Below are 27662 nucleotides of genomic sequence, written 5' to 3' on the forward strand. Positions count from 1 at the left end.
CTCTGAAAGAGAAGGGCATCTTGCCCCTTCCCCTTTCACTCTCGCTGCTGGCTGGCATGTGGAACTAGCAATGGGCCATCTTGGACACGCAGGTGAGAATTACACCTCTTCAGATGATAGAACAACCAGACTGGAAGAGCCTAGGTCTCTGGGACCCTGGAATCTCCATGCAACCTCGGATTGCTTACATACAAATTGCTACTTCAAAGAAGAGTAATGTCTACTTTGTTTACAGCAGTGTTATTTTGTGTCTTTATTTGAGCAGCTGAACCTATATCCTTATTAATACAACAGCAGTTATCATATTTTGTAATTATATATTGATTTGTGATGATTTTTGTTTGTTTAAATGTCTTTACCACTAAAGAATAAGTTCTTTGAGGACATGGAACATAGGTATTTGTTCACTGGAATCCTAGCAACTGGTACAGTGTAGGCACAGAGTAGATTCTTAATAAATGTTTCAAAATGAATGAAATAATAGCATAAGAAAATGTGCATGAGCATATTAGGCTAATCAAATAACATTGTACAGGCAGTATGTAAAAACAAGCAAAAAGCCTATGCATAGAAAAAAGGTTGGAAGAAAATACAAAATATGAATAGTAACTGTTTGAATTATAGGCTTTAGCATGATTTTTTCCTACTTTTGCCTATATTTTCCAAATTTCCTTTAATGAGATTTAAGAAAAAGAAAACATATATATAATAAAAAACATATAACAAAACAAAATGGACCTAGGAGAAGTTAGTTGATCCCTGAGGGCCATGGAAAAGTTGGAGGAGGTGTGTGGAGTATTCTTGTCTGGGGAGATTTAACCAGCTGTGGTCTGGTGCAGACCCTCTCAGACCCTTTAGATACTCAAGGTGTCATATAAAAGCCAGCAGACCGGGTCTTCCCTGGTGGCACAGTGGTTGAGAGTCTGCCTGCCAACGCAGGGGACACGGGTTCGAGCCCTGGTCTGGGAAGATCCCACATGCCGCGGAGCAACTGGGCCCGTGAGCCACAATTACTGAGCCTGCGCGTCTGGAGCCTGTGCTCCGCAGCAAGAGAGGCCGCGATCGTGAGAGGCCCGCGCACCGCGATGAAGAGTGGCTCCCACTCACCACAACTAGAGAAAGCCCTCACACAGAAACGAAGACCCAACACAGCCAAAAATAAATAAATAAATTTATTAAAAAAAAAAAAAAAGCCAACAGGCCAGCCTGACTCTTAACATAAAGAATGACACTCACTTCTTAACAGAGGCCATGGAAAAAAATAAGACGTGGAGCAATATTCTGGAATAATAATGCACAGCTCTTTACAATGTAGCAACAACCATAGGACAATCTTCATTGGGCTAAAGCTTGGAAATAAATTTTATTATATTTCATTCACAATTACACAGATGAATCAGTTATAGTCTCCATGAAGACAGTCATAAACTCAAAGATGACAGAGTAAGCAACTGCCACAGCTAAAGGCCAAGTTAACAAATTGTGCTTCCGTGGGCAGTTATTTCTTAATGTTAATTTTTGGTTAAGCACTGAGCTTCTGCCTGGATTATAATCTTGATTGAAGAGAAGTGTATGCATATTTCAAATATGCTGATTTTAATACCAAGAAATTACACTAAGGAAATATTTTCATGTATTCATAATTCTAAAAAAAAATTAACTTCAAGATTGGCAAATAATAGATGTTCAATAAATGTTAGTTGGTGACAGTGTGTTATCCATAGAACAATTTTAAAAGTTCTTAATTTTTCTTCTATTGCCGTTAATTGAAATTCTGCCTTCAAGTTTAAATATCTAAAGGCTCATAACATCTTTATTATGCATTTATGATTATGTGAATTATTAGAAATGGCTATATTTTTTGAAATAGATTGACTGTCCTGGAGACAAGAAAACAAATGAAATAGGTCTATCAGAAAGATGTGAAATTGGGTATGGGAAATAAAACAAAAGAGAAGTTAATAATAGCCAATGATAACTGTTAAGAAATAATTTTTAACAAAACTGTATAGTCATGATCTCGTACAGATATAAAGTCAACACGTTAAAAATTTCATTTAACTCATTAATTAGTAGGGGAAACAGTAAGATTTTGCAACCAATTCAAAGAAGTATTAAAAAAAAGAAGTATTCAAACTACTAGACATCTATAGGCAGTCAGGAATGCTTAAGTAAATCTGCTTAATAGATATGAAACTGGCAAAAACAGATAATATCCATAGAACAATAATCAACTGAATCTCCTATGGATATAATTTGCATAAATTATGGACAAGAATTATTTGCATTATTGTCAATATTCTGCAACTTACAGAATTGTAAAATAGTTCAAAGACAATGAAAGGCACAAAAACCCCATAAAATCAGATAAACTGGACAATGTCTAACTTTCCATTAAGACACCCAGCAATCTTTTTGGTCCCTTTAAACAGTCTTTCTTAATGTTTTCCCTACACAGATGACTTGTTTTGAGTACTATTTATGGGCCAGGCATTGCCCTAGATGCCTGGAAGATATTAACTCATTTAATTCTCACAAGAACTTTATGAGGTAGGTTCTATTACTATTACCATTTCACAGGGGAGGGATCTGAAGCACAAGAAAAGGTAAGTCTGTCACCCAAGGTCACAGTGATAGTAGGAGGTAGAACGAGGATCTGAATCCAGGTAGTTTTGCACAAGTTATGCTGCCATGGATGTGAGTATAGGAAGGTAAAAGAATTGACAGGACCTGACAAGTTAGATTACATTAGATATAGAAGCAGGAAGAGGTAATGGTGACTCCAAAGTGTTTCCGCTGGTTGTGAGAAGGGGGACACTGTCCAGATAAAAAGACTAAGGAGAGGAGTTAGTTTAATTTGGTTTTTAGACATAAACTTTGAAGTAATGGCAAGATGTGGAGATGGAAAAGTCCAGCTAGGCAGGAGACCAGAACTAGAGATGTAGATAAGTGATTTTTTTTAACTGAGCAGGTTTATTAAACTTTGGTATCAGAAACACTAGTGTGTGTCTGTCAGAACTAAAGGACAGAAGCCCAGAGAGAAAACAGAATATTATGCAGGAGGGACTGAGGCCCTGCATAGGCTGAAGAGAGCCAGTGTCAGGGAGGAAAACCAAAGCAGGGTGAATTGGCTGGAGTTCTTAGGTCCAGACAACAGAGTACTCTCCCATGGGTTTAAGGAGAAACATTAAAATGGGGTCACAAATGCAGATAGCTAGGGTTGAGGCTGAAAGGTAAAAAGAGACTACAATCGTGGAGGAGCTTTATCCAACACGCAGCAAAACTGGTCAAGCAGGGAGGGGCCCTGATCAGAGGCACCCTTTAGAAAGAACAAGTGTGGCTGCAGCGCGAAAAATCTGGTCAAATCTGGAGGCAGGAGGTGTTACTGGGATCCAGATGTAGGCAGCTGCTGGCTTGGACCAGGTCAGGTGGTGGCAACTAGACCCAACTCTAATTGAGGGGCCTGATGGTAAGAGTGCCAAAGGAGGCTCACATACCATGTGAATAAATGTTTAAAAGTTATAAATCAAGCTAGTAAACTGTCAAATTATTCTCTTTCCTCCTGCCTCGATAAATATCAATACATCTTCAGAAGGACCTGGAAGGAAGGGGGAGAGCCCGGGCGAGATCCGTCGAATTTAGGCGGGGCTTTCCTGGCACCTATAAGGCCGAGGAGCGCGGCGGAGGCGCAGATGCAGGGGACCACAGCGACACCTGTCTCATCTCCGAGGGGCGCCCAGCGGTCTCCTTCCCGCCGCAAAGAGGTGCGCAGACAGAGCTGCCGGGGGCGTGGCGGGGCGTGGCGAGGCGAGGCGTGTCCGAGCGCTAACAGCGCGAGGTCGAAGGGCACGGCGGCGTCCCTGTCATGGCTGCCTCCACGCTGGTGTCGGCGTGGGGCCCGCTACGGCCCGGCGTCCCCGGCCTGTGCCGCCGCCGGCCGTCCAGGGGCCTGTGGGTGCACGCACGGCGGCTCCCGGAGCCCGCGGGGTCCGGGCGGAGCGTGGCCGCGGTCAGCGGACCTGGCGCCTCGGGCACTGACCGCTACTGCTTGGAGCTGCTGCGGTGAGCGAGCCCGACTGCCCCCGGCCGGGAGGTCGGGGAGCAGGCCGAAAGGGACCCTGGTGGGCGCGGCGGGCCTCGGAGCGGACCTGCACCTTCCCCGTGTCCCTCAGCGTGTGAGCTCGGGTGTATGGGGGAGTGAGGCAACAGGAGCTTTCACACTGGTCACAAAATTGTGGCAAAATTCCTTCGTCTGTCACCTTGCCCGAGCCTTAACTTTTACCTAATTAAACGTTTTGCATGAATTGCTTTTTAACATTCGAAAGATGGCTAGTAACTAATTTTAATTAAGCAGTAGTTAACTTTGAGTTCTTCCTATGTGTCAGGCACTATGCAAAGTAGTTTACAAGTAAATTATCTAATTTTTGTTACAAAGTATGAGGGAACAGTTGTAGACCTACCACTTACAGTTATGTGGATTAGAGCATTTAGAACAGTGCCTGGCGCAAAGCAGGGGTACAGTGAGTACGGTATAAACTTTATTATCTCATCTAACAGACATGGAAATGAAGGTTTAGAGAGATTCTGGAATTTACCTGAGTTCAGTGGAATCTAAACCTCATAAAGTCAGTTATTCTGGTAGCACGCGAAAGGCATAGCACATCGGAGTCGCTGTTAATCATTTGTGGGATAAATTGGATGAATCAGGTTACCTGGTACATGTGGGCAGGGGCCTGCCTTGGAATCCAGGCCTGACTTCAGGAGTGAATGGCTTACCACCAACACCCCCCGGCCCCGCCCCCGCTGCCCTTTTGCTGCCCTTAATTCGTAACAGTGGCAAAAAGTCTCAAAGTACCTGGTCTCAAGGACTTCTGAGAAGTGCTAGAATAGTTAAACTATCTTGAATTTGATTGGGCTAGTAAATCCAATTTGTTTGAATTCCATTGTAGCAAAATGTAGCATAACGACAACATTCCCATGCATTTCAGTATTTTGTTTTGTTTTTAATCACTTTTTAAAATAGTGTTCCTACCCCGCCTTATTTACTTGTTGATTGCTTGTAGGAGAAACAAGGTAGCATTAGTGGAAATCAGGTCATTAAGAACTGTAAAAGCCAAAAAGATTATATTCATCTATATATATTTTTAAGTTATCATTTTTTGATGATAAGAAATTTAAGTTACCAAAACGTATACCATCCATATCCACTTGTTCAGTGCAATTTTTCTTTGACACCAGTAGTGTCCTAACTTTCCTATCCAGGGTCTTACTAATTTCTTATATATTCTTCTAGAAATAGTCTGTGGATATCACATAACAGTTTTTCTCAAATATATATTTATAAATGGCCAGATACTTAATCTGTCCATATTGGTATTTAAGTGGAATGGAGGCTGTTGACTCTAGCGATTTATTGAAAAGTAGGCAGCAGGCAGACCTTATCTGAGTTTATTAATCCTAGCTCTGTCACTTGGGAAAGTTAATTACTTTAAGATTCAGCTATTTCCTCATTTGTAGATTTCTACTTTATAACATGGTTGTGAGGATTAAATTACATGATGTATATAAAAATGCTGGTACATAACAAATGCTCAATAAATAGTTTAAAATAAAAACAAAATGAACTTGAAAGGAAGATTAGAACTTTTAGCTTCTAATTGTCCGTTAATCTTTGCAAGATTTGGCCTCCAAAATTGTGTGTGCAGGGTTGTTCTGGACATGTATCTTATGCAAGGCCTCCAAATATCAGACAAGATACTAGGCTAAAACTTCAGATTAGCCAGCCGAGGATCTTCTAGGAATCAAGGTTCCTGGGAAAATCTCAAGCCTAATTTACATAGGCTTCTTGGGATTTGGTTTGAGGAACACCGCCTCAGGCCTTGGGATTAGTGTTATAATAAGATGAGGAGGTGGCAGTGGTGGTATCTGGAAGTGCAGTTCTCCAGCCTCACTGAGGAGCCACTTTTGTGCTTCAGTGGCACAGGTGCATGGAATTAGCATAGCAGTCCTAGCACTAGATATGCTTACTTCTCATATGTCTGTTTCTCCCTGCTAGACTGAAGTCTATACCAATCTTCAGTGTCTAGCGCAGTGCCTGGCATGTGCTAGACACTGAATAAATGTTTGAATGAATGAATGAATGAAAGGTTATTGACCCTGCTGCTGTATAAAGCCATCATAGCATAGCATTTCTCATTATCTGGAACAGTTCTTAGGTAACTGGACCTTGGTTAGCTATTTGTAGGTTATCCTTGTATACCAGTAATCAATGTTGATAACAATGATCCTGATTGATGAAGAAATGGTTAAATAGTATATCCTATTTAATGTAAAGAAGTGGGTAATATTGTTTAGAAAAATTTCCAACCAAAGTATTTTAAAAATTGTTAACAGGGCAAACCATTAGCTGTGTAGAATATCTTATTTCCCAAAGACTGTTACAGTTTTGTTATGTCTTCATTTCATTTTTCATTTTCGTGTAAGAAACTTGAAGTACTTCACATATTGGTTATTTTTAAGGAGATATGAACCAGATAGGATATCAATCCTCATTTTTCAAGTTAGGAAATAGACATGACTGGTATCATTTCTGTCAATAACTAGTTGAATGATGGAAATTAAGATTGTAGTTTGATTCCTATTCAGTGTTTTCTTACTGTCTCATATTAACTTTCAGGTGTTTTAAACACTTTTGAAGTTTAGAGACTGTTTGTAATAAAATAAAATTTAGAAATGTTTACATCTATATATATTTACAAGTATAAGCTATAAAGTTTTGTCTGAACTCTCCATATTGTAGCTGAAACCGCATATGGTGAGATTTTTTAGTAGAGCTGTCTTGTGATAACAAGGTTACTGCTATCTACTGATGATCTCTCCCTTTTGTTTATGTGGAAGTTGGGGGAATTGTGAAGGTTTAAGTTCTCTGTTAGCCACACGACAAAGTGTGAACCAGTTGAAAAGTGGGAGTAGTCTGAATTTCAAAACCTAAACTCCATGGAATGAGGTTGGACCCATTTTATACTGAGTACTGTTTTATAGGAAATACTGTTATAGTAAGGTTCCAGTGTATTACAGTGAAAGTAGCCTTGTCAATAGGCAGTCTGGTAAGCACTTTATATTTATCTATTTATGTATGTATGTATGTATGGCTGCGCTGGGTCTTCGTTGCTGTGCGCAGTCTTTTCTCTAGTTGTGGTGAGTGGGGGCTACTCTTCGTTGTGGTGCGCGGGCATCTCATTGCAGTGGCCTCTCTTGTTGCGGAGCACGGGCTCTAGGCACGCGGGCTTCAGTAGTTGTGGCACATGGGCTTCAGTAGCTGTGGCTCGTGGGCTCTAGAGCACAGGCTCAGTAGTTGTGGCGCACGGGCTCTAGAGCACAGGCTCAGTAGTTGTGGCACACGGGCTCAGTTGCTCCGCGGCATGTGGGATCTTCCCGGACCAGGGCTTGAACCCGTGTCCCCTGCATTGGCAGGCAGATTCTTAACCACTGTGCCACCAAGGAAGCCCTAGTAAGCACTTTATACTTAAGTCATCCTAGAATGAATATAGTAAGGATTATATTTTTTTAACTTTTCATTTTAAAGTAATTTCAAATTCACATAAAAGTTACAGAAATAGTACACAGAGCTCCAATGTACTCTTCACCCAAATTCCCTCATTGTTAACGTTTTGAACCACTTGAGAATAAGATGTAGATGCCCCATTACCCCCCTTATTATTTTGGTGTGTGTTTTTAATACACAAGGATTCTCTCCCATATAACCATAGTATAACCATCAAAATCAGGATATTAAAATTGATCCAGTATTACCATCTAATCCACAGACTCCATTGACATTTTGCTAATTAGTCTGTTATGTCTTTCATATATCCAGGATCATGTGCTACATTTAGTTGTCATGTGTCTTTAGTCTTCTCCAATCTGGGACAGTTTCTCAGTCTTTCCTTATCTTTAAAGAACTTGACATTTTTTTTTTTTAAGAGAACAGGACAGGCTACTTTGTAGACTTTCAGTTTGGGTTTTTTTAATGTTTACTCATGATTTACACAATTTTTGCAGGAATATTACAGAAGTTATGCTGTGCTTTTCTCAGTATCATGTCAGAAAGCACATGGTGTTGATTTATCCTACTACTGTGGAGTGAACTTTTTGTTACTTGGTTCTCAAGTGTCTTTCAGGTTTCTCCCTTGTAAATTAATAAGAATGTTAGCAAATAATATTTATTTTGTGAGGAGATACTTTAATACTATGTAAATACTCTTTTTCTTTCAAACTTTCACCTGTTTAACATTTTCAGACATTTATTGATATTTGCTTGAATGAGTTTTTACTTTAATAGTTATCAAGTGGTGATTTTAAAAATTCAATCATGTCTTGTAGGTTTATCAGTTGGCATTGTACTGGTTGTCAAATTTTTCCTTCTCTTTGTATTTATTCATTCATTTATATTGGTATGAGCTCATGGGGTCCTGTTACAATCTTTTACTGTCATTATTTTTTTGTTGCTCAAATTGTCCCAGACTTGGCCAATAGAACTTCATCAAGCCAATTTCTTTGTCCTTTTAACAAGTCACTCCATTCTTTGAACGTTTGTTTACTTTCTGCTCAAGAAGATGTTTCAGGCTTATCTGGTATTTTCTTTGCACCAGCCTTGGAGACAGTCATTCCTTCAAGGAGCCTTAGTTTCTTTCAGTGGAGAAATCAGGGTGTGTTCGCTGACACTGTGGGTATGGGGGGGCGGATATCATTGTTTCTAGGCTTTGTCAGCAGATGCTGTAGGGAAATAGAAGTAAGTGTGAGTGTGTGCGCATACGCACAGGTGCACCCTCCCACACACCCCGCATATTGTTCTCTGTCTTTGTCTTACGTATATATTTGTCTATGCATTCAAAACCATGAGTTCATACCAATACTTGCTGGCACTGTTTTCTTGATTTCTACATCTGTAACTCATTTGAATTCTTACTAAAACCAAAGTGATTCTGAAACAGTTAAAATTATATATATATTATATAAGTCAAAATAAATTAGTAGAGATTGATTATTCATTTTAACTGGTCTGGGATTGGAAGCACATAAATTTTTTATAATTGTAGAGAAACATATAAAATATAGGAAACTTGGGGCTTCCCTGGTGGCGCAGTGGTTGAGAATCTGCCTGCCAATGCAGGGGACGCGGGTTTGAACCCTGGTCTGGGAAGATCCCACATGCCGCGGAGCAACTAGGCCCGTGAGCCACAACTGCTGAGCCTGCGCGTCTGGAGCCTGTGCTCCGCAACAAGAGAGGCCGCGACAGTGAGAGGCCCGCGCACTGCGATGAAGAGTGGCCCCCACTCGCCACAACTAGAGAAAGCCCTCGCACAGAAACGAAGACACAACACAGCCAAAAATAAAATAAAATTAAAAAAAAAAAAATATAGGAAACTTGGGGGCTATTTTGAGTTGAAGCCTTGTTTTCAGTTCATTTTGGTCAGTGTTTTTTTGTGTGCAGTTTGGAAAGTGAAAAGTAATTATCTTTTTTTTCTTATTTATTATAGGAAACGAGATTATGAAGGCTATTTATGCTCCCTGCTACTCCCTGCAGAGTCCAGAAGCTCTGCTTTTGCACTGAGAGCTTTCAATGTGGAACTGGCTCAGGCTGGTATTAAAATACCTTAAAAATTATTTGTAAAAATAGTGATGTAATATGTTTAATGCTGAACAATAAAGAAATATAGTTGTAATTTATATGTTAGATGTGTTTAAGGTTTCTGCTGGTGATTTCTTTCTCCTGCGTAACAATTCAATTCCAAAAATAAAACTAGCTAATGAACTTAATGTTTTTGGAAAGACCATCCTGGAATTTCTTTTTTTAAAGATATAAAACTATGCAATTAACACTGAACATTTGTCTGTTAATTGAATAGGTTCATCAGAGTATTACTGCTTATTCTTTACAACATTTGAATAATTTACATGTATATGGCTGTTCTTCAAAGCACTTTTTAAATTGAGTTTTTAGCTTTAAAGTGAAATGGAAATTGAAGCAATTATAGCAAACCCAGACCTTATATCATACTAACTCACATTTTTTCTAAAGAATTACAAACAAAGAAGCGACTCTTCTTTCTCTTAGACTGGAAAGAATGTGTGCTGATATAAGATAAATTGAGATGGAGAATGTAATTGAGGGAGTTGAGATAGAATGGCGTTGATCTTCTCAGTAAATGAAATGGAGAGGTTAGTTATTGAGAGTGAGGGAGCACAGGAGGGTTTGGAGTCTTGAAGAGTATGACAGGTTTTGACACAGCCTTTCTGGTGAATATGATAGGACATGAAGTAGGGGCAAATGAAAGGATGTGAGTATAGTACTGAGGCATAATTGTGGTTAGACACTATAAATCTGCAGAGAGTAATAGAGTCTGGCTGTTTGTCCTCGGTATATTTCTAGAAGTCATGGGTCTATATTTTTTTACTTCATCCTTTTTCAGGTATAAACTACACTTCAGCATCTTAAGTCAGTCAGAATTTAACAATAAATAGTACCCAATGTGATCTTCCATTATAACTTTAAAATAATTAAAATTCCATTTTTAATAAATAAATCTTCCATATTTTCCGTGATTCTCTGTCACCTTATAGGAATGTCTTGCTTTTTTTTTTTTTTTTTAATTTAAATAAATTCAACTGTGCAGGTAGCCTCGCACCTGTGTGCCACTCCAGGCAGTGTCCACCTGGCTGCCCCTTGGTCCCACTGCCCTGCACAAGATGCCACTTTCATCTCCCTATGGCTGTCTGTCTTACTGCTTTTTTACACACACAGTCTTGTTCATTCAATTCAACAGGTATTGTCCAAAATATGCTAGGCACTATTTTAAGTACTGGGTTATAGCATTGAATAAAACATACAAAGTCCCTGTATTCAAGGAACAAGTAAATACTGTACAGAAAAATTAAGGAGGATAGGGAAGGCTAGGTATAGCAGGGGTTCCTGTTTTAAGTAGGGTGATCAGGAAAAACCTCACTGAGACGGTGGCATTTTAGCAAAGATTTGAAGGAGGCAAGGGAGTGAGATACGTGGCTGAAGAGTCTTCTAGACAGAAGGAGCAGCAAGTGCAAAGGCCCTGAGATGTAAGTGTGCCTGACATATTCAAAGCCGAGAAGGCCAGTGTGGCACAACAGAGAAAGGAGGGAGAGTGTGGGAGGAGATTAGGTTAGAGGTATCTGGGCCAGAAAAGTAAGGTCTTGGAGACCACTTCAGTCACTTTGGCATTTACTCTGAGTGAGATGGAAAACCATTGGAAGGTTCTGAGCAGAGAAAGGCATCACCTGTTTGTCGTGTTTCTGAAGAATTACCCTTTAAAAACATTTTTTTTTATTAAAGTATAGTTGATTTACAATATTATATTAGTTTGACGTGTACAACCATGATTCAATATTTTTGATAGATTTTACTCCATTTAAAGTTATTACAAAGTATTGGTTGTATTCCCTGTGCTGTACAGTATATCCTTGTGTCTTATTTATTTTATACATAGTAGTTTGTACTTCTTAATCCCTTATCCCTATCTTGTCTCTCCCCTCATCCCTCTTCCCACTGGTAGCCACTACTTTGTTCTCTATATCTGTGAGTCTGCTTCTCTTTTTTTGTTGTTGTTATGTTTATTCATTTGTCTTATTTTTTAGATTCTACATACAAGTGATAATGTACATTATTTTTGACTAATTTGGATGTATGTCCAGGATTGGAGTTGCTGAATCATATGGTAGTTCAATTTTTAGTTTTTTGAGGAGCCTCCATACTGCTTTCACAGTGGGTACACCAATTTACATTCCCACCAACAGTGTACTGGAGCTCCCTTTTCTCCACATCCATGCCAACATTTCTTAATTTGTGGTCTTTTCTGTGACAGCTATTCTGACAGATGTGAGGTGATACCTCATTGTGGTTTTGATGTGCATTTCCCTGATGCTTAGTGATGTTCAGCATTTTTGCATGTACCTCTTGGCCATCTGTATATTGTCTTTGGAAAAGTGTCTGTTCAGGTCATCTGCCCATTTTTTAATTGCATTGTTTGTTTTTTTGATATCGAGTATGAGCTGTTTATATATTTTGGATATTAACCCCTCAACAGACATACCATTTGCAAATATTTGCAAATATTTTCTCCCATTCAGTAGGTAGTCTTTCCACTCTGTTGATGGTTTCTTTTGCTGTGCAAAAACTTTTAAGTTTAATTAGGCCCCATTTGTTTATTTTTGCCTTTGTTTTCTTTGCCTGAGGAGAAAGATCCAAAAAAATATTGCTATGACATAGGTCAGAGGGTGATTTGCCTATTTTCTAGGAGTTTTATGGTGTCGTCTTACATTTAGGTCTTTAATCCATTTTGAGTTTATTTTCATATATAATATGAGAAAATGTTCTAATTTCATTCTTTTACATGTAGCTGTCCAGTTTTCCCAGCACCACTTATTGAAGAGATTGTCTTTCCCCATTGTATATTTTTGCCTCTTTTGTCAAAGATTAATTGACCATAAATGCATGGGTTTATTTCTGGGCTCTCTATTCTGTTCCATTGATCTATGTGTCTGTTTTAATGCCAGTATCATACTGTTTTGATCACTGTACCTGTGTAGTATAGTCTGAAATCAAGGAGTGTGGTATCTCCAGCTTTATGCTTTTTTATCAAGATTGCTTCAGCTGTTCAGGGTCTTTTGTCGTTCCATATAAATTTTAGGATTATATGTTCTAGTTCTGTGAAAAATGTCATGGGTATTTTTATAGGGATTACATTAAATCTGTAGATTGCTTTGAGTAGGCTTGACATTTTAACAATATTAACTCTTCCAATCCATGGACACGGGATATCTTTCCATTTCTTTGTATTATCTTCAGTTTTCTTCATTAGTGTTTTTTAGTTTTCAGAGTATAGGTCTCTCACCTCCTTGGTTAAATTTATTCCTAGGATTTTATTCTTTCTGATGTGATTTTAAACGGGATTGTTTTCTTGCTTTTTCTTTCCTATAGTTCATTATTGGTGTATTAGAAAAGCAAAAAAATTCTGTATATTAATTTTATATCCTGTAACTTTATTGACTTCATTTCTTAGTTCTAATAGTTTTTTGGTGGAGATTTAGGGTTTTCTTTATATAGTATCATGTCATCTGCAAATAGTGACAGTTTTACTTCTTACCTTCCAATTTGGATGCCTTTTATTTCTTTTTCTTGTCTAATTGCTGTGGCTAGGACTTTCAATACCATATTAAATAGAAGTGGCAAGGGTGGGTATCCTTGTCTTGTTCCTGATTTTAGAGAAGAAACTTCTCACCATTGAGTATGATGTTAGCTATGGGGTTGTCATAATTGGCCTTTATTATGTTGAGATGTTTCCTCTATACCAACTTCGATGAGAGTTTTTTTTTTTTAAATAAATTTATTTATTTATTTATATTTATTTTTGGCTGTGTTGGGTCTTCGTTTCTGTGCGAGAGCTTTCTCCAGTTGCGGCGAGCGGGGGCCACGCTTCATCGCGGTGCGCCGGCCTGTCACCATCTCGGCCTCTTCCATTGTGGAGCACAGACGCCAGACACGCAGGCTCAGTAGTTGTGGCTCACGGGCCCAGTCGCTCCGCGGCATGTGGGATCTTCCCAGACCAGGGCTCGAACCCGTGTCCCCTGCATTGGCAGGTGGATTCTCAACCACTGCGCCACCAGGGAAGCCCCATGATGAGAGTTTTTATCATGAATGAGTGAATGTTGAATTTTGTCAGATGTTTTTTCTGAGTCTATTGAGATAATCGTGAGTTTTATGCTTTGTTTTATTAATATGGTGTCACATTAATTGATTTGTGGATATTGAACCATCATTTTAGTAAATCCCACTTGTAAATGGGATGTAAATCCCAATGGGATTTAGTAAATCCCATGGTGTATGATCCTTTTTACATATTGTTGAATTTGGTTTGCTAATATTTTGTTGAAGATTTTTACATCTATATTCATCAGAGATATTGGCCTGTAATTTTCGTTTTCTGTAGTGTCTTTGTCTAGTTTTGGTATCAGGGTAATGGTGGCCTCGTGATTGGGAATCTTCCCTCCTCTTCAATACTTTGGAGTAGTTTGAGAAGGATAGGTATTAGCTCCTCTTTGTGTATTTGGTTGAATTCCCCTGTGAAGCTGTCCAGTCCTGGACTTTGGTTTGCTGGGAGTTTTTTGGTTACTGATTCAATTTCATTACTAGTGATCTGTCTGTTCAGATTATCTATTTCTTTTGGTCTAGTTTCAGAAGATTGTAGTTTCTAGGAATTTATCCATTTCTTCTAGATTGTCCAATTTGTTGGCATATAACTGTTCATAGTTTTCCCTTCTGATTTTTTTGTATCTGTGATATCAGTTGTAATTGCTTCTCTTTTATTTCTTACTTTGTTTATTTGTGTTCTCTCTCTTTTTCTTAATGAGCTTGGCTAAGGGCTTATCAATTTTATTTATCTTTTCAAAAAGCCAGCTCTTGGTTTCATTGAACTTTTCTTTTTTCTTTTTCTGGTCTCTATTTTATTTGTTTCTGCTCTGATCTTTATTATTTCCTTCCTTCTGCTGACTTTGGGCTTTGTTTGTTCTTCTTTTTCTAATTCCTTTAGATGGTAAGTTAGGTTATTTATTTGAGATTTTTCTTGTTTCTTGAGATGGGCCTGTATCACTATAAACTTTCCTCTTAGAACTTCTTTGCTGTGTGTCCTATAGATTTTGGAAAGTTGTGCTTTTATTTTCATTTGTCCCGAGGTATTTTCTGATTTCCTCTTTGATTTCTTCATTGACCCATTGGTTTTTTAGTCTCCATGTGTTAAATGTTTTTCCCATTTTTCTTTCTGTGATAGATCTCTACTTTCATACTGTTGTGGTCAGAAAAGATGCTTGATATAATTTCTATCCTCTTAAATTTTTTCAGACTTGTTTTGTGGCCTAGCATGTGATCTGTCCTAGAGAATGTTCCACGTGCACTTGAAAATAATTTGTATTCTGTTTTTGTATGGAATGTCCTGTAGATATCTATTAATTCTAACTGGTCAAATGTGTCATTTAAGATCACTGTTTACTCATTGATTTTCTTTCTGGATTGTCTGTCCTTTGATGTAAATGGGGTGTTAAAGTCTCCTACTATTACTGTGTTTTTGTCAATTTCTCCCTTTATGTCTGTTGATATTTGCTTTATGTATTTAGATGTACCTATATTACGTGCATATATGATAATGAATGTTATATCCTCTTGCTCTATTGGTTCCTTTATCATTATACAATGCTCTTTTTCTTTTGTTATAGCCTTTGTTTTAAAGTCTATTTTGTCTGATATGCATGTTGCTACTCCTGATTTCTTGTCGTTTCTGTTTGCATGAAATATCTTTCTCCATTCCCTCACTTTCACTCTGTGTGTGTCTTTATCCCTGAAGTGAGTCTGTTGTAGGCATCATGTTGAAGGGTCTTGTTTTTTATCCAATCAGCCACACTGTGTCTTTTGACATTTAAAGTAATTGTAGTCCACTGACATTTAGAGTAATTATTGATAGGTATGTACTTATTGCCATTTTATTACTTGTTTTCCAATTGTTTTTGTAGTTCTTCTCTGTTAATTTCTTCTTCATTTTGTTTCTTCCATTGTGGTTATATGATTTTCTTTTGTAGTATGCTTGGGTTCCTTTCTTACTGGTTTTTGTGTATCTATTATAGGTTTTTGATTTGTGGTTACCATGGGGTTCATATGTGTTGACCAATAATTATATCTACGTGACTTAAACTGATAGTCTTTTAAGTTAAAATGCATTCTAAAAGATCTACGTTTTTTACTCCCTTCCCTCATATTTTGTGTTTTTTATGTCATATTTTACATCTTCATGTCTGTCTCTTTACTGTTTATTGTAGTTATGGTTGCTTTTACAGTTTTTTTTTTATAATCTGCATACTGGCTTTAATATTTAAGTGGTTGATCCACAGCCTTTACTATATGATTTGTCTTTATTAGTGGCATTTTTTTTTCCCCTATAAATTCTTACTTCTTGTAACCTTTTCTTTTCCACTTAAAGAAGACCATTTAATACTTCTTGTAAGGTTGGTTTAGTACTGATAAACTCTTAGTTTTTTCCTTATCCGAGAAGTTCTTTATCTCTCCTTCAGTTCTGAAAGATAACCTTGCTGGGCAGAGTATCCTAGGTTGTAGGTTTTTTCCTTTCAGCTGTTTAAGTATATCATGCCACTCACTCCCTTATGGCCTGCAAAGCTTCTGCAGAAAAATCAGCTGATAGCCTTAGGGGGATTCCCTTGTATGTTTTTCTGCTTTTCTCTCTTTTTGTTTTTTTTTTTTCTCTTGCTGCCTCTAAGATCCTCTTTATCTTTAACTTTTACCATTTTAATTATGATGTGTCTTGGTGTGGGTCTCTTTGTGTTCATCTTGCTTGGGACTCTCTGTGCTTCCTGTACCTGGAAATCTGTTTCCTTCTTCAGCTTCAAGAAGTTTTCAGCCATAATTTCATCAAATACATTTTCTACCCCTTTCTCACTCTCTTCTTCTGGAATCCTTATAATGTGAATGTTAATACACTTGATGTTGGCTCAGAGGTCCCTTAAACTTTCCTCATTTTTTTAACATTTGTTTTTCTTTTTGCTGTTCTGATTGGGTGATTTCCATTATTCTTTCTTCCAGATCACTTATGTGTTCTTCTCTATCACCTAGTCTGCTGTTCATTCCTTCTAGTGCATTTTTCATTTCATTTATTGTATTTATCAGCTCTGACTGGTTCTTTTTAATATTTTCTAGTTCCTTGTTAAAATTCTCAGTGTGTTCATTCATTCTTTTCCCAAATTTAGTTAGCATTCTTTTTACTATTGCTTTGAATACTTTATGTGGTAAATTATTTATGTCTGTTTCATTAGGGTTTTTTTCAGGGTTTTTTTCTTGTTCTTCCATTTGAAACATATTCCTTTGTCTTCTCATATTGTTTAACTTTCTCTGTCTCTATGAGTTAGGTGATAAGATTGGTTACCTGTCCCAATCTTGAAGGGTTGTCCTTGGGTGGGCCTGCCCCTATGCAGTCTGCTTGTGCCCAGTCACTTTGGTGGGAGAGCTGGATCTGAAGTGAGCATAGGTCATGTCTTCTCCTGGGGTGTGCTGGCAGCTACCACTTTGGTGGGAGGTAGGGCTATAGATGAAGGGGCTATAGCCAGAGCCAGGTGTGAGCTGGGGCTTTTCCTTTGCGCTTCCAGCCCAAGGTGCTGGAGCACAAGCCCTGAGGGTTGGTCTGAGGTGGCTCCCATCCTTCTAAGTGTGTGCACTCCTCTAGCAATGGCGCCTTAGCCCTAGTCGAGAGCAAGAGGGGCTGGAGCAGGCGCCTGGTGTGGGCTGGGGTACATGCTGGAATGGTCTGGGAAGCCAGTCAGAGCCCCAGGCAGTTTTCAGCCTGCAGCCTGATGTGCATGCTGTTAATGGCTGCCTTCACCCTATTCAGAGGCAGAGTCAGGCCCAAGCTGGCTTCCTTTTCTTTAAGTGTGTGCACTCCCCTTAGCCATGACAGCCTTCGCCCTAGTGGAGGGCAGTGCTGGAGCAGGAGAGGCTGGAGCAGGCAGCTGGTCAGAGCCGCAGGCAGTTTTCAGTCTGCAGCCTCCATGCTATTCCAGGAATAAGTAAGTGTGTGCACACTCTTCATGAGCAGAGTCTTGGTTTCTTACAGCCCTCCAGTAAGTCCCACTGGTTTTCAAACCAGCTAAGGGTAATTGTGTTACCGGTGTCAGACCCTTGGGCTGGGGTGCTTGATGTGTGGCTCAAACCCCTTGCTTCCCAGGGTGGTTCCTTGAGCCTGTGTGTGATATCCCCCTCCTCTTCTGTGTCCCCTGCTAAGGGCCTGGGTCCCAACCTAACTGGTTCTCCTTTCCTCCCCAACTCCATGTGCATCTTTCTTCTCAGCCTTGGTTGTAGAAGAGCCTTTTTGCCAGTTTCCAGGTTGTTTTCCGCGATGTAGATGTATTTTTGATGTGTTCATGGGGGCAGGTGGGCTCAGTGGCCTCCTACTCTGCCTCTTGATCTCCCTCCTAAAAGGATTGACTCTTTTTTAAAAATGTATTTATTTATTTTTTCTTTTCCATTATGGTTTATTACAAGATACTGAATATAGTTCCCTGTGCTATACAGTAGGACCTTGTTGTTTATCCATTCTGTATATAATAATTTGCATCTGCTAGTCCCAAACTCCCAATCCATCCCTCCCTCTTGGCAACCACAAGTCTGTTCTCTATGTCTGTGAGTTTGTTTCTGTTTCATAGATAAGTTCATTTGTGTCATATTTTAGATTCCACAAATAAATGATATCACTTTGGTAAGTAGTAGTTGTCTTTTTTCTGACTTACTTCATTTAGTATGATAATCTCTAGGTCCATCCTTATAGCTGCAAATGGCATTGTTTCATTCTTTTTTATGGCTGAGTAATATTCCATTGTGTGTGTGTGTGTGTGTGTGTGTGTGTGTGTGTGTGTATATGCCACATCTTCTTTGAAGGATTACTCTTGATGCTGTATTGAGAATAGACCGTATGCCATGGGATCTGAACACTAAACATTGCTAAGAGACCTACCCAGCACCAAGACCATAAAAAAAAAAAACTTTTTATTTGGAAATAATTTCACACACACCAAAGTAAGAATAGTACAAATACCCATATACCCTTTTGTTAATATTTTGCCCTATTTGCTTTATCATATTGTGCCCCTCTCCCCTTCTCCCTCTCTCTCTCCCTCTCTCTGTCTCTCTCTGTGTATATACACACACACACACACAAATATGCACACACATACATGCACTGTTTTTCTTATGAATCGTTTTACAGTAACTTGACTACACCATGGCCCTTATCCCTGTAAACTTGAGCTGTATTTCATTACCATAAGAATATTCTCTTACATAACAGTTATCAGTTTGAGTAAACTTGAGATTGATACAGTACATTTATTTAATCTACCTTCTGGTTTCCAGTTTTGTCAGATGATATCAATGATGTCCTTTATGGCATTTTTTAACCCTTCTGTACAGGATCCAATCTAGGATAATGTATTGCATTTAGTTTTCATGTCTCTTTGGCCTCCTTTAATCTGGAACATTTCCACAGCCTTTCTTTGTCTTCTATTACATTGACATTTTAAAAACAATATTGTTCCTTTTCAAAAATTGAGTATTTCTCATTTGGAGTTTATTTTTTGTCATGATTATATTTATATATATCTAGTCTAATGCTTAACTACCTAAATGGTGTATGTCCTTCTCAGGGAATCACAAGGAGGCATTACATGTCTGTATACCTCTTATTGGCGATACCAATTTTGGTCACTAGTCAAGGTGTTAACAATTTTTTCCTTGTTAAATATGAGGACACATTTTAAGACCATGGTCCTCATCAAAATTTACCTCATATATGGCAAATAGGTATATGAAAATGTGCTCAACATCACTAACATCAGAGAAGTGCAAATCAGAACCACAATGACATATCCCCTGACACCTATTAGGATAGATGTTATCAAAGAGACAAGAAATAACAAGTGTTGTAGAGTGTGTGGAGAAAAGGGAGCCCTTGTGCATTGTTGGTGGGAGTGTAAATAGGTGCAGCCACTGTGGAAAACAGCATGGAGGTGCCTCAAAAAACTAAAACTAGAACTACCATATAATCCAGTAATTTCATTTCTGGGTGTTTATCCAAGGGAAATGAAAATATTAACTTGAAAAGATACATGCACCCCCTTGTTCATTGCAGCATTATTTACAATAGCCAAGACATGGAAGCCACCTAAGTGTCCATTGGTGGATGACTGGATAGAGATGTGGTATATCTACACAATGGAATATTACTTAGACATAAAAAAGAAGGAAATCTTGCCATTTGTGACAACACAGATGGACCTTGAGGGCTTTATGCTAAGTGAAGTAAGTTAGAGAAAGGCAAATACCATATGATCTCACGTATATGTGGAATCTAAAACAAAAACAAAAGCAAAACAAAAAACCCCCCAAACTCATAGATGCAGAGAACAGATTTCTGGTTGTCAGAGGCAGTGGGTGGGAGATGGGTGAAATGGGTGAGGGTGGTCAAAAGGTAGAAACTTCCAGTTATAAGTAAATAAGTCATAGGAATGTAATGTACAGCTAATACTGTATTATGTGTTTGAAAGTTGCTAATAGCGTAGATCTTGAAAGTTCTCAGTATACACAAATTCCTAATTATGTGTGGTGATAGATATTAACTAGACCTATGGTGATCATTTCACAATATATACATAAATCATGTTGTACACTTGACACTAAGATACTGTTATGTGTCAATTATAGCTCAATTAAAAATAAAAAATTTACCTCCTAGATTTAGCATGCATTGGTGATTCTTGCTTGACTCAGGGCCATTCTTAATCAGTAGTAAGTGAGGGAGAGAGTCTAATAATCATCTTTTAAAAAGTTACTTAGTGAATAAATAAATGAGTTTATTTAAATGTACCACAGTAAAATTCACTTTCTGTGGTGTACAGTCCTATAGGTTTTGAGAACTGCTTACAGTCACGTATTTACCACCAGAGTCGTGATACAGAGCAATTCCATCAACCCTTATGTGTCCCTTTGTAGTCAACCCCTCCCCTCACCCACAATCTTTTACATATCCTTCTGGTTCCATTATAAGAGCTGTGAGTATGCAGAGCATGGGATAAACTTCTACCTTTTTGAACCGTAATTTCTGTGTTTGTAAAATGGGTGTATTTGTAAGGACCCTGTGAGTTTGTTGTGAGGATTGTGATCAGATAACCTCTGGTACTGTACCTGGTACCTGTTGACATTTGATAAATAAGTATTAGTTCCTTTTCTGCTTCCTCTAAAAAGCCTCTGGTTCTATTTCCTAGGTTTATCTTAAGACTCAAAAATATTTTTACTATCACTAACCCTGTGAGGTTTGTTTTTCTTCTCTTCCACTTATTATGTAAAAACTTTGTTTTGGAAAACTTCAGTCATATACAGCATGAAATATATTCATATGTAGAGAGAGAAGCATAATGAACCCCCATATACCTCATCACCCACCTCCAACTGTTACTAACTCATGGCCAGTCTTGTTTTCTCATCTTTACTCCCCACCCACCTCATCCCCACCTCCAGGTTATTTTGAAGTAAGTCTCAAATTTTTCCATCTGCAAATATTTCACTTGCATCTCTAAAAGAACTCACTTAAAAAAATAACCACAATCCCATTATTATATATTAAAAATTTAACAATAATTTCTTAATATCATTAAACGTCTGGTGTTCAGATTTTCCTAGTTGTCTCTGTCTCTTTAAATTAGGATTCAGATAGGTCTACATGTGACTGGTTGATCTCTCTCTTAAATTTCTTTTAAACGAAATGATCCCCCTCCCTCTCCTTGTTTTTTCTTACAATTTTTTTCTAGAAGAATTGCTCCTATTTTTGAATGCAGACCTTGAAAATATTTTTGAATAAGCACCAAATAATTTGTAGCTTTTACTTAGGAAACTCATAATGATGATAATTTAAATGATACATAACTTCAAGGAAAAATTAAATGTAGAGAAACTTAATTTTTGGCTGAATTATATGATGATGCAGTTACAAATGCTGGTTTTTGAGACTGTGAACAGTGCATTTATTAAAGTTTTTAAACACTATTTACAGGTTAAGGACTCCGTCTCTGAGAAAACAATTGGACTGATGAGAATGCAGTTTTGGAAAAAAACTGTGGATGATGTATACTGTGACAGTCCACCACATCAGCCTGTGGCCATTGAACTATGGAAGGTAAACAAACAAGCAAACAAAAAAAGACCCCTACTTTTCATTTGCAAGAATGTTATTTGAGCATACTTTTTGTTACATACCATTTGGATAGTGTCAATGGGGAATCTATCCTGAAAATAGTTTTAGGCTCATGTAACGTTCAGATATATGTTAGATTTGACAGAATTTAAAATCATCCATGAATAATTTGCATATATCTTCAGTGTATTTCTTTATTAAAGGAAGAAGGAGGAATCTGGTCTCTTTATAAATTATTTTCCACATATTTGATTGCAGAATTTAAACCCTACAAATTTTGAAGCAGTGGCAGGTACATTTTCTGTCTGACCACCCAGCAGCTCCTTATTTCAGTGCTTTAATCCGTACTCTGGGCAGTAGAAAATCACGCATTGATCTTTTGTGACAGGAGACGTGCTCTCATCATTGTCCAGACACAAATCTAAAACTGCCTTGTCTAGTTTGATAGAATTGCGTATTTGTTGATGAATTTTAGGTGTCCGAGAATGGAAACCTATGCGCTAGGGTATTATTTGTAAACTAGATGTATTTAGTAATTAGTTTTACATTAAAGCTGTATGGATTCCTCATTCACAAACAGCCATGCACAGTTTAGAAATACGCTGAACTATGAACAGAGAAAGGGAATTAGGTGCCTTTCATCACTGATCTGTGTCCCCATTGTAATATGATGAATGCCAAAAGATAGTTTCCGTCACGGGAGCCACTGACAGACCTGACAGTGGTACACCTCTTCTCAGGTCTGTGCCCCAGCAGAGGCAGGCCCCATTTGTGGGCCCCAGATTGACTTCACAGAGCCTCAGTAAGGATGGAAAGCCAGGCCCCTCCACCGGGGACTGAGAAGAAAGAGTGGATGGGAAGCTTGTGAGTATTAGATTAGTTGTTTACCTTTATTCATCCCACTTCAAGAATCTCATCCTAGGTGACTCAGTTTAGAAAAAAGTTTCTCTAAAAATCCAGAAACTCTATTTATTTTATATACAAACCTGATTGCATTAGAGGTTTATGCTAAGACTTGCACTGAAGATTCTGACCTTTGTCAGGAAATAATGTGAAAGGTCAGAGATTTCTTTAACACAAATTTATCTTGCCTTCGCTTCTCTTAAAAAAATTCTGGAAAACATATCGAATTACACAGTGTTTACGTGTATGCCAATTTGTCCAGTTTTAATAGCTGCTTAAATTTTGTTGATTAATGTTGACCAACTTTCTTTTTTTTTTTTTAATTTATTAATTAACTTATTTTTGGCTGCATTGGGTCTCTGTTGCTGTGCACGGGCTTCCTCTAGTTGTGGTGCGTGGGCTTCTCATTGCAATGGCTTCTCTTGTTGTGGAGCACAGGCTCTAGGTGCACGGGCTCAGTAATTGTGGCTCACGGGCTCTAGAGTGCAGGCTCAGTAGTTGTGGCACATGGGCTTAGTTGCTCTGCAGTATGTGGGATCTTCCCGGACCAGGGATTGAACCCATATCCCTTGCATTGGTAAGTGGATTCTTAACCACTGTGCCACTGGCTGGAAGTCCCTGGCCAGCTTTCTAATATGACAGGTATTGAAGGTTAATATGAGTATTTGAAAGAAGCAGGTAGTGTTCAGACCAGTTGTCCTGATTGCATATTCCCTACCCCTCCCCATTCTGTTGGAACATACCATTATTGCGCCACTGTCCAGTCAAACTTTCAATTGATTCTTTGAAGAGTTTCAGGTTCTTTAGAAGATTAAATAGGGAAACAGTGACATGTTGTCCAAAGAGTACATTCTTGCCACACTGTTTCATTGGTGCCTTTAGGGTACAAAATAGTTGAATATCTATAATTTCTAATATTTATAGCCAAGGTTTTTGTTCTATTTGGCTTCTATTTCCAAAGTTTTGATAGTCTTGTTCAGCAGGTTTTCAGCTTCTTATAAATATTTATTTTTTATCTTGATCTCCAGTTTCCTTCAGAATCAGACAAGAGAGCTATATTTTGTGGTCAAGGAACTGCAGCTGTTATAGCGTCAGTCTTGAGTAAATAGGAGTCTGACTTTTCAGTGGTTAAGTATTTATTGAGTACTTTTCTATGCCAGGAATGGTGCTTGATGATGTGGTTACAAAGATCAAACAAGTCCTGCACTACTCAGACATGTGCAAAATAAAGCAAGAGCAGGACTCTAATGACTGAGGTATCCCAGGCTGATTCCTGGCCCTGGGGAGAGAGGCCTGTAGAGAGTCCTGCTATGTAGTTATAATGCTGAGAGCACTTGGAAACCAGCTCCATGTAGCCCTTTTAGCTTCTGTTAAGTTCCTGTAGGGCAAAGTGGGCTCCATTCTCCACAGATCCACCCTTTGTCACATCAATGTGTATTGATGAGCATGTCAGCCTTTACATTTTAGTATCAGTGACATCTTAGAGTCTCAATTGAAGTGTAGGATATTCCTAAGACTTTGTTTCACTACTATATTTATTTATTGTAAAAATATATTATACTTAGTGTTGACTTGGTAAGAAAACAATGTTTTAAAAACTTATTTGGAAATAACTTCAAAATTTCAGAAAGGTTACAAAATTAAAAATAGTATAAGAACATTTCTATATCCTTTACCTAGATTTACCTGTTGTTAACATTTTATCCCATTTGTTAATCATTTTGTGTGCTCACTCACGTGTGTGTGTGCTAGCATGCTCTCTCTGTATATATTTTCACACATTTTTTTAAATCATTTGAGTGTAAGTTACATACATCATGTCCCTTTGTCCCTAAATACTTTAGTATTTCCTAATAGAGACATTCTCTTATATAACCAGAATAGTTATTGACTTCAGTAAATTTAACTTTGATATAACACTTTTCATCTAATTTTCCATTCATATTCCAATTTTGTCACTTGACCCAATAATATCCACTAATGTATTTTTTCCCTCCAGTGTAGGATCCAGTTAGGTATTTTTTTTGTTATGTCTTTTTAGCTTACTTTAATCTGGAACATTTCCATAGCTTTTCTTTGTTTTCTATGACATTGATATTTTTGAAGAATGTAACCCCTTCTTTTTTTCTTTCTTTCTTTCTTTTTTTTTTTGGTAGTAGAACATTCCTCATTTTGGATTTGTCTGATGTGTTCTCATGATTAAATGATTCAGGTTATGCATTCTTGGCCAGAATACTGCATAGGTAATGTATTCTCAGGGTATCACATCTGGAGACACATTTTGTCCATCTGTCCTTTATTGGCATTGTTCATTTTCGTTAACAGTCAAGATGTTGCCTGGTTTTCCCAGTGTGTAATCTACTGTATAATTATAGTTCCCCTTGTAACTAATCAACTTTAAGACAGTGCAAATGCCCTGTTCCTCATCAGCTTCTCTTGAAATTTCCTGCATTCATTGATGGTTCTTGTCTTATCCAGTCTTTATTATTATGATTGCAGAATGATAATTTCGCAACTCTGATGCTCTGTTCACATTTACCACTTGGCACTCTACTATAAGCAAGTGCTCTCGCTCTCCTATATTATTTATTTGTTTATTAATTATTGGTATAAACTCATGAATTCCTGTTTTTTTCAGTAGTTTATAACTTATTACTATACTTAATTATTTTGGTGTTCAAATAGTCCCAGATTTGGACAGTGGGAGTCCCATCAAACTGGCTTCTGTGTCCTGACATGCCTCCCATTGTTTTTTTGAGCACTTTCTATTTTCTGGCACAATAAAATAGTCTTGAATCATCTTGAATCTCCCTTGCTCCAGCTCTGGAATCACCCATTTTCTAGACTCTTGTTTCCTTTGTGGGGAGTGGTATTAGAGGCCAAGATCTGAGCACTAGTGTTCTCTTTCTTACTAGAGTGTCTTTACTTGTAAGATAACACTGTACCCTGCAGATTGTTTTCTTTGGAGCTTTATTACTGTTTTCTTTTTGGAAAGTGTTTATTTTCATTAAATAGAATCTTCATTTTTATGGAAAAAAGTTTGTGTGTAATAAGTAAGCATAGAAGTTGGGGCATATCACATAGCAGAGAAGCTCCGCTCTGCTTAATTCTTGTTTCGTTTTTGTTTTGAAAGTGGAATCACTAAATTACTAATAGTATAAGAAAAAAAAGACAAATTAGGGGAAAGGTTTTGGATATATTATCTTTACTTGGAAATGTTTTGAAATGTTTTCTAGGGACATTCTCTTTTTTCCCTAGTTCTTTAACATAGCTATCTATCTGGTGATGCGTTATTACAAATGCTCCCTTACCTAGTTTTGTATTTGGTTTGTTTATGTTATTCGGGTCTACAGAAGTCATTTCTAGTACTTTCTAAAACTTACAACTCTTGTTTTTTTTAGGCTGTCAAAAGACATAATCTGACTAAAAGATGGCTTATGAAAATCATTGATGAAAGAGTAAGTTGAAATTGCTCAAGTCTTAAGTTTTTTCTTCCTTTTTAATCCTTAAGCTAATCTTCAGGGAGGAACTGTTTTAGTATGTGTATTAATATTTGGAGAGGGCTTCCCTGGTGGTGCAGTGGTTAAGAATCCACCTGCCAATGCAGGGGACACGGGTTCAAGCCCTGGTCCGGGAAAATCCCACATGCCGCAGAGCAACTAAGCCTGTGCACCACAACTACTGAGCCTGCGCTCTAGAGCCCGCAAGCCACAACTACTGAGCCTGCGTGCCACAACTACTGAAGCCCGTGCGCCTAGAGCCCGTGCTCCGCAACAAAAGAAGCCACTGCAATGAGATGCCCGTGCACCGCAACGAAGAGTAGCCCCCGCTCACTGCAACTAGAGAAAAGCCCGCACACAGCAACAAAGACCCAACGCAGCCAAAAATAAATAAATAAAAATTAAAAAAAAAAAATTTGGAGGAAGGAAACTTTTAGAGAACTGTACCATTTTATCCATTCTCCACCACTGCATGCCACCCACCTCAGCCGCCCACCCCCGTACCTAGAGACAGACAAGCAAGGACAGGCACCCAGGCAGAGGCATGTGTGTGCGCACCACACTCAACTAGTTTGTTTTTTAAAAACAAATTTTTTAAAACAGAAATTTTCAGGCTTATATAAAAGTAGAGAGAATAGTGTAATATACTTTCATGTATCTGTCACCCAGCTTTAATAGTTATAAATACATGTCCAATCTATATTCTACCAACTTCCCTCCCTAAACCCTATTAGATTATTTTAAAGTAAACCCCAGACATGTTATTATTTGATCTGTACATATACATGTATCTTGAAAAGGTAAAAACTTGTATAAAACAGATAATCAACGAGAACCTACTGTATGGCACAGGAAACTCTACTCAATATTCTGTAATAACCTAAAATGGGAAAAGTATCTGAAAATACATGTATGTATATGTATAACTGAATCACTTTGCTGTATGCCTGAAACTAAACACAACGTTGTAAATCAACTATACTCCAATATAAATAAAAATTTTAAAAAAGAGAGAAAAAAACTTGTATAAAACATAACTATAATATGATTACCAGACCTTAAAAAAATATGGATAATTCCTTAATATCATCAAAACTTGAGTAGTTGTACACACATCATTATGCATACCCAGTGCTTGGATCTCTGTCCAAATAGAGGGAATAAGGAAAGTTCAACAGTTCTAGCAAATGGAGTCTTATACTGAGTTCTTAGAACTAAGTTCTAGTTCTAACCAAGCATGCAAATTGCTTGATGACCTGGGCTGATTTGTGTAATCTTTCTGACACATTGTTGGCTAAGTGTCCTTGTTGGCCTGATATTTATCATATACTGTTGTCCTGAAAATGTAAGTTTACTTAGTTTATTTGGATACAATCTATTAATAACCATAGGCTATAGTAGTAATAATATAAGCAAAAATGAGATAATGACTTTA

The 27662-nt window shown here is 37.9% G+C and overlaps 1 protein-coding gene across 8 annotated transcripts in view; it reads left to right on the forward strand.

Annotated features, from left to right (window-relative positions):
* The first annotated feature begins 3822 nt into the window (after window positions 1-3822).
* Window positions 3823-27662, forward strand: part of NDUFAF6 (NADH:ubiquinone oxidoreductase complex assembly factor 6) — a 36660-nt gene continuing 12820 nt past the window's right edge. The window contains exons 1-4 of one of the 8 annotated variants that reach the window (XR_014255347.1): window positions 3823-4062; window positions 9540-9639; window positions 21684-21806; window positions 26129-26185. Coding sequence is in view for 7 of the 8 variants with exons in the window: in XM_082432777.1 (XP_082288903.1) it covers window positions 3866-4062; window positions 9540-9639; window positions 21684-21806; window positions 26129-26185 (477 nt within the window). In the remaining variant the exon portion in view is untranslated. Of the gene's footprint in view, window positions 4063-9539; window positions 9644-21682; window positions 21807-22564; window positions 22689-26128; window positions 26186-27662 lie in introns of those variants that run through there. The other 7 variants (XM_082432777.1, XM_082432778.1, XM_082432775.1 and 4 more) reach the window with 7 other exon arrangements.

The sequence above is a fragment of the Balaenoptera physalus genome (genome assembly GCF_965194825.1).
Source record: "Balaenoptera physalus genome assembly, chromosome: 17".
NCBI classification, from domain to species: Eukaryota; Metazoa; Chordata; class Mammalia; order Artiodactyla; family Balaenopteridae; genus Balaenoptera; species Balaenoptera physalus.